Source organism: Triticum urartu, unplaced genomic scaffold, assembly GCF_003073215.2.
Source record: "Triticum urartu cultivar G1812 unplaced genomic scaffold, Tu2.1 TuUngrouped_contig_6922, whole genome shotgun sequence".
Taxonomy (NCBI): Eukaryota; Viridiplantae; Streptophyta; class Magnoliopsida; order Poales; family Poaceae; genus Triticum; species Triticum urartu.
In genome coordinates this window covers 1-8,023 of record NW_024117723.1, presented here as the reverse complement: position 1 = coordinate 8,023, position 8,023 = coordinate 1, and the positions used below count along the sequence as shown (strand labels likewise).

At 38.3% G+C, this 8,023-nt stretch overlaps 2 protein-coding genes across 2 annotated transcripts; one reads left to right on the top strand and one right to left on the bottom strand.

Moving 5' to 3' along the window:
* Window positions 1-2,658, top strand: LOC125531270 (the record flags this gene model as incomplete). Its single annotated transcript, XM_048695680.1, is given in 2 exon segments — window positions 1-297; window positions 2,358-2,658. A coding segment is annotated over 1 exon segment (213 nt), but the record flags the coding sequence as incomplete, so codon positions are not given.
* Window positions 2,659-2,941: 283 nt separating this feature from the next.
* On the bottom strand, window positions 2,942-8,021 carry LOC125531269 (sodium/calcium exchanger NCL2-like; the record flags this gene model as incomplete). Its single annotated transcript, XM_048695679.1, is given in 7 exon segments — window positions 2,942-3,511; window positions 4,852-5,154; window positions 5,229-5,496; window positions 5,584-5,729; window positions 6,115-6,296; window positions 6,733-6,921; window positions 7,918-8,021. Coding segments are annotated over 7 exon segments (1,441 nt in total), but the record flags the coding sequence as incomplete, so codon positions are not given.
* Window positions 8,022-8,023: the final 2 nt, after the last annotated feature.

Here is an 8,023-nt window from a genome sequence, read left to right as displayed (position 1 = left end):
GAGCGCCGGTTGCTGCCACGGCATTCCTTGCTAAATATTCTCAACTCGAAGGATTTGCTTTATCCTGAGCTTGACTTCTATTCTGTTATCGCGCTGACTGAGAAGAAGTTTCTGGACAAGTATGTGCATCCTTATGAGAAGAGTATTCCAGGCCTTGCTGCGACTTATGCATCTTACTGTGCTGAGAAGGTGCCGAATGAAGTTTCTACCTGAAAAGACAAAATGGAAAATGAGACTCTGTGCATGCTTAGTCTGGGAGCATGTTTCTGGATTGTCGTGTTGGAATAACATTTTAAGGTTTGTCACCCCCTTGACCCATGTTTTTAATGTTAAACAGTATGCTATGGGTGATCTTGTGTAACATCGCTAGTTAATGAATAGCAGAGTGACGGATGTGATCAGCACCTAGGTAGATATGGATCGTGGAGTGCCATCTCCAGTTTTCCAGTGAACATGCTTGATTTATAGTATGAATTAATTTGGCCTTAGGTTTACGCAGCTAATTGATAAATTTGGATATGGACTTGTCTGCAATGCATCTGGACCTGATGCTATATTATATGTGGAATTGCTCTGCAGAGATGAGTTTATTTATTCATACTCCCTCCGTTCACTTTTATAAGTCGTTTCAGACAAGTGAAATTGTGCTGTTTTGCACACTGTCTGAAACGTCTACAAAGCCTTATAAAAGTGAACAGAGGGAGTATTATAATTTGTTGTCACTGTTAGTGGTTCTAGTTTTTTTTAGAAACTTGCAATTGTTGAAATCATGGTTACCATATTCAGAATTTGCTCCTTTTTTATTAGACACTTCCCATTTTGCTGGGGGTATACATGTTTGGTTCGTGAACCTAGTGATTTTGGTCCGCCGACTCTGATTCACGAACACATTATTTGACTCGTGAACCCAATTATATCGCTTTGTGATCTTGGATGTTGATTCGTGAACCCAATCATTTTGGTTTGGCATAAAGAGAGTGACCATACCAGCAAAATACTAAGCTAAATTGGTGCTGGTTGCAAAATTTGCTTAATGGAACAACGAACGGACTGATAAACAACAAGCCCATGAGCTTATGTGTCATTGTTTAGTCTCAAAATTTAATACTTCAGTATAGGTACCTTTTTGCTTTGCTTTTCCAGCCCATGAAACATTTGTGTTTATGAAGAGCCTGCAGCTATTGTTGTATCTTCTATCTCTTATTCATTATTGAAAGCAGGACAAGTATGATCAGGACTTGCCATGGGCAAGTCACCTGATCTCTGTCCGTATGATCATCATTGCGTTCATCCTCCACTTCAGGTTCCTTGCATTGCATCTCCTGGTTGCAATCCTTGTTTGGTTGTGCTCCATTTTAGTTTTCAGTCTCAGTTTGCTACTTATAAAAGAGACCTTCCTTGTAACTTCAGAGAATCTTGATACACGTTGCGGTAAGGATGCAAATTTGGTATCCTCCGACCCTCCTTAGTTCAACTAAATGAACTAAGTTTTCAGAATTCACATTACTTTTGAAATTTTAGTTCGGTTGAATTATATTAAATAGGGTCGGAGGGTACCCTAAAGATTCCAAATTTGCATCACTATGTTGCGGATTTGAATAAAAAGTTTCGTGCTGTCTTTGCCTTTCATTGGATTTGTTTCACATAATGAAATGTACAAATACAAATTGATACCTTATTTCCACTGTGCTAATGAAAGACTAATGACAAAAAAATATATTTTTCTTTGGCATCTCCACTACGCCTATAATGCTGCAACATGTCGAGTTGAATGGTATGGGGCACAAAGTCCAGAATTAGCTAAGATGGAAAAGAAAATTCTTCCGCAACCCATTTGTAGCTCATCTATAAAGCGGAATTGGATCATGTATTCATCATGTGGAAAGTAAAACGATTAAATGCAAAGACAATGGGTAAACTTATTTTTATCATCAAAATTGGTGATACAAGGACGGCTCCTGTGAGTGGGAAGTTGACCCTGAAAATTCAAATAGAGAAAAGCCTACCTCCATGCTTGAAGAGTTGAAATGCAGGAACCTTGAGTATGTAGTCAATGATGATGATTAGGGGTGGGTGTATAAACCGATGACTGAAATACCAAGCCGAACTAACCGAGACCGAACCTAATGATGATGCTGACGCTCGTCATGCTTTAGATGATGAATGCACTTATAAGCCTCCAAATTCTAAAGTCCAAAATCTAGTCCCATTTCAATTTTTAAGCTACGCTGATGCTGCATTGTCTCATCGACAGGTCACCTTCTTTTTGCCAAGTTAATGGCCTTGTTTGTCAATATTGTATTTTTACTTTGCTCTTACATCCGTTCTCAGTCTTAACCAACTGTTGTTTTTTTCAGGCACCAGTTGGTAACCTGAAAACCAAGAAATGGAAGAGCTTCTGGAAAACTATCAAGGTCTTCTGATGGTTTATTCGATTTGTCCAACAACGACGAGTTCAGACTGGGCAAATTTTGGTTGGTAGATTTAGTTTAGTGGGGGATGGCTGATGGAGTAATAGTGGTGCTGGTGCACATGTTGAGTTGTATTTTACCGAAATTGTCTTGGTGACGAGCGAGACCTAAGCAACTTTTTTTTTTTGAAACGAGGCAAAAGATTTGCCATTTTCATCAATTAAGAAGAAGAGAATTGCTAGGTTAATTGGAGGAAAACCAGGTGAAAACCTAGATACAAACCCCACAAGTGGCATATGCCAACGACCTGGCCACAACATTGCCAAACAATCGACCACAGTATTGAGGATATGGCAGCCGAGCTTCAAAGAAAGTTGCAAGCCTCGCACCGACCTGGACCTAAGCACTATTATTATATCAAGAAAATCGGTAAAAGGAAACATAACAACTCAAAACATAAATAGATAAACATACCACCTCAAAATATACAGCCATGTATGAAAAAACCCACTTCAATATGCAACCACGCATGGATAAAGACTTCTCATTCAGTTATGTACTTATGTTAGTTTGTCAACTGATGTTTAACAACTATACAATAGATTCATGTTTCGTATGACAAATCTCGATGAACTATACTGCAACCAATTCCTGCAGCAACACACGCGATATCATGATCACAGAGTTCATCTTCACTTATTAGTGACGGCCCCAAGTATGCAATATGTCAAAGCCATAGTCTGCATCCAACCGGAAACACGTACCAGACTGAGGTTTACAAACAGTAAGAGAAGTGAGGCATGCCGTATATCAGACCTATCAACTAATCACCATTCAGTTCAGGTTCAGGTCTACGACCAGCCAAACTTGTAGTCGAGGATGTAAACCAAGACCAGCGACAGTGGGTACAGAAGGAATGCGACGAAGCACGTCCACAGCGGGAACTTGGTCCGGAAGCTGGTGAAGAGGCCCATTATGATGCACACGAGGAAGATGACGAGCACCTCCGACGAGAAGTCCCAGGTTAAGCCCCTGACGTAGACCAGAGCCAAGAACACTGCCAGGCAGAGCGTGTTGTTCATGGTCACTCCACCGTACACCTGCAGTTGAAATGGCGGCATCGCATGAAATTCCCCTTTTGGAACTTTTGAGAAGTACAAATACTGCGGTATCGACAGATTTTTGGTTTGCGATGCTCCTGCCTTTCTTATTTTTAAAAAGGATATGGCCATGCTATTTTTACAATGACATGCTGATGGAAAATAAGATGGAAATATTTCCAAAATAAGCAGAGCCACACTATTTTCATGTGGTCGGTCTTGTATACAACATATATCCATGTACCACTGAAAAAACATGTATCCACGTTCGACTGCAAAGACCAGACAGTGACTTATACGTACTGATGCCGAAAATCATTCAATGAAATCAGATTTTGCACAAAGATCCGAGAGTGACTTGTATGTAGTGATGCCAAAAATCATTCAATCAAATTTTTGTAGTGATGCCAAAAATCATTCAATCAAATTTTTGTAGTGATGCCAAAAATCATTCAATCAAATTTTCCATACTGCCATTTGAGTAGAATTTCCTTTTGCCATTTGAGTAGAATTTTTTATCATCTGAAGTATGTTTTTTGGTATATCTTCTAGTAAACTGCGCTCAAACCCTTGCTACCATCACGGAATTAGTTTTGTATTAAATCCTTAAAAGTACCCTACGCCTTCTAAGGCTCAGTTTAAGCTTTCTTGTGATGTGATGTGCTCTGCTTCTGTGACTAACGTTTGTACAGAATCTAACATCCATTGATTGTCCTATCACATTTTGTCTCATATGTATCCGAACGGAATAAATATTTGGTTGCACCTTGACCAAGAAAAAAGAATAATACAGCAAAATGCTCGTATATCTAAAAGCAACTCAAAAACAGACAAATATTTATGCACCATACATCCTATATCCACTTAAAAGAAGCCTGCACAAAACAAGAAAAAATAGAATTCCATGGTAACAACAAAACACCAAGGAAGCCTAAGTCTACAGTATGTAAGAACTTTCAGTTCTTCAAAAAACTGTTTCTAATTTCTTCCACGGAATACCTTGCAATATAAGATTATCAAATAACTAGGCTAACAGTATAGGAGAAATAAAAACAAGAAAAAAAATAGAATTCCATGGTAACAACAAAACACCAAGGAAGCCTAAGTCTACAGTATGTAAGAACTTTCAGTTCTTCAAAAAACTGTTTCTAATTTCTTCCACAGAATACCTTGCAATATAAGATTATCAAATAACTAGGCTAACAGTATAGGAGAATTAAAACAAGAAAAATTTAGTGGAGAAGGGAAAAAAACATTGACTAAGAAATCAATCAGAATGAAGGTATTTGTATGACTGCTCCAGTAGTCAACAGTAAACACAAGGTATCCAACAGACATACCTCAGAGAATGTTAGAGACAAAGTGCGTTGCTTCTTTCGGCTGGCAAAGATAATTGCCGAGACAGCCTCACTGGAATTGGTAGCCAAGGGCATCGCAATGAAGGAAATGAAAAAAGATGGTATACTGGTAGCACTTGAAAAGTTGTGCACAGCATCAACAAGTGGGTCTGCAAATGCAGCTGCCATTGCAGTTCCGAGAAGCAAAAGTGAAATGGCCTTGAAGCATGTCCAGGTTGGATTTTCAATAGATTCACCATCATCTTCATGCTTGTCAAGCAGTGCATTATGTTCTTCCCCTGTTGTCTGCACAATTGTAGGATGGCGCAATTTATCTTTATGGACAAAACAACTGCGCAAACATGTGACTACAAACTTACAATGTGAAAATCATCCATAAACTTTTTTGAGTAGGCACCAGAACCAGCAACAACACGCTTAGCTTCTTCCAGCCATCTAAGGACACCATCAACGAATTCTCCCTTTTCAATGGAACTATTCCGAGACCTATCAAAGTCAGCCATGACTTGATCTGTAGCTAGGTTAGTATCCAACTCAATATCTTCAAAATTCACACCAACGATGAAAGCCTGTAGTTCACCACGCCCTATCTTTCCATCATTGTCCAGATCAATTTTGTGAAATAACCTGCCAATTTTTACAGTATTATTTAGAAGATACGTACTTTTTTGGATGAAAATATAGGTAAAAACGAATTGCAAACCAGTGGCATACTTCTCTATGACAGAAACATTTGGTGTGCCATCATCATCAACAAGGTGACCAAAAGTATGCATTTGAGCATGTTTCAGAAGCCCAGACATTACATGCTTCAGTCTTGAATATTCTAATTTCCTCCTCTGGATCCATGGCTGAAAGATCTGTTTGTAGAGTATGCAAGTATTGTTCAATGGGGCAATATAGATCAAAATAAGATGATAATAAATGTAAGTAGTGTGTGATTGCCCCTTGGAAAATTAATAAAACATATATGAACACATGCCAAAAGATTTCAGCTCCTGACCAAATGAAATGCCTAGAGGAAAGTCAGATGGGTGGTAGAGAGGCATCATTATTCTTGTTAAATTTCCTTTACCTCCAAGATTTTATAAAGTGTCTTGATAAAAAAATCACGATTTTTTCAGACGAAATGTACATGGCTATACTAGAGAGAAATGTACATAGCTATACAAGAGAGAAATGTACTATTAAAGCAGAAAAGGTGGGAAAGCGTAGGGTTCATTTTCCCATGAGGTCAGTATATACCTGGTACAGGCAATAAGTAAGCAGAAGTAGCACTGCAACTATAAGCCCAAGCAGTAGAGTTAAGCGATGACCAGATTGGAGCTTCAGAATTTGCGGTATCTGAACAACGATAAAGGGGAGAACAGATATCGCCATGATTCTTGCTGCATAGCTGGTCTGCAAATCAGTGGAAACACCAGAGCCTAACAGCGCAGATGTTATTTAGCAAAATATCAGAAGGGGTCTAATGGATCACTTATGCACTGATGCAAGCCATGGAAACTAATTATGCCATAGAAGGTGACTATTCCTAGCCATCATACTGATGTATCATGTCCAAAATTCTGTTTGTGATGTAGAGGTAAAAAGAAATCAAAATTTCTTATACTGCGTGACCCAACAAACACCTATAGTTTCATGAAGTGTTTCCTCAAAATAGTTTCATTAAGTGTAAGCTGAAGAAGTAGAGCCCCTATCTAAACTAGTCTAGTGATGTTGAGCATCACATTGTAACTAAATATACAAAGCTATTAGGTGGTGATATTGTTCAATGATTTGTTTGGAAGTCCAGATGTCAGGTGCATTCAATGATTTCTTAGGTCGGAACCCCAAACTGGAATTTGAGAAATAACAACATACCAAAAAGACTGAAGGCTTTGGTATCTTGGGAATCGATTGTAGTAGAATCCTCTGACAGATCACATTTACCGACAATAACACAAGATCCCCAAAGTATGGTTAAAAGCATGATCGTAGATCCCGCCAGCAGGCCCATTCCGATCAAAACCTGACTTTGAGCAACCTCCTTAGTGCCAGAGAGGCCGGAAACTGAAATGCAAGAAACAGACACATTATGCATTTTGCATCTACATATCACTCGAGTGTTCGTAAAAATGGGACAAAAAACATACTTTATTATGTAATTATTTGATGCTATGTCATTCCAAATAATGACTTCCTTGTATACTATGCATGTTTGCTGAGAGTAAAATATATTATAATGCATACTATTTATTATATATTAAAATTTATTTTGAAAAGGAGGATAACCCCGGCCTCTGCATCAAGCAATGCACACAGTCATCTTTATTATATTATACATTGCATATTAAAGTGACATTTTTTCTTTTTGTCATATCCTTTGGTTTTGGAGAAAAAATTCATGTGGTTTATATTTAATATCTAAGCATTATATTTTTTTATATAATATGCATATTGACATTTTTTGTATGTGTGTGTGTGGTGCAAATGGCGAAAATATTAGTTTGTCTAAATTACTTACGTGATTAATAATCAATATACTTATGTACTTAAACCGAACATAGTGATATTACTAATTTCCGGCAAAAAAAGAGAAAAGAACGCACATTATTAACAGAACAAAATAAACACTACATGTTGCTCCTTTGTGTTAACAGATTGATTAGTACCCGTAAAAATCAGATTTTTGATTAGTAAAACAATAATAAGGGATTTTTATCTTTCCTTATTTACCATCAAGATTTAAGGAAACTATAACCATTTTCCTAGTTACCTGCAAAAAAAAAATACTAATCTCTTTCCTATTTTGTAGAAGTAAAATGTCCACAATAGCCCTGCACGATCATGGACATTATCTTAACTAGTAGAGGTAATATCATACTATTAGCCATTGGATGACAAACATTTGATGGTTCCTATCGATTGGGAGCATCCAACGATGAGACGATCCGAAAAGTAAAAGAAACAGACGCAGCGAAGCGAGGAGATGAACAGAGTTTTTTTTTGTGAAAAAAGAAAGAAGGAGATGAACAGAGTTCACGGGAAGAAGAAGAACGAACGAACCGAGGATTAGCAAGGCGTCCGGCAGCGCGCCGAGGATGGGGAGGAAGAGGCCGCCGACGATCCCCGGGCCGAGGATCTCGAGCAGCAGTTCGCTGCCGGCGGAGGG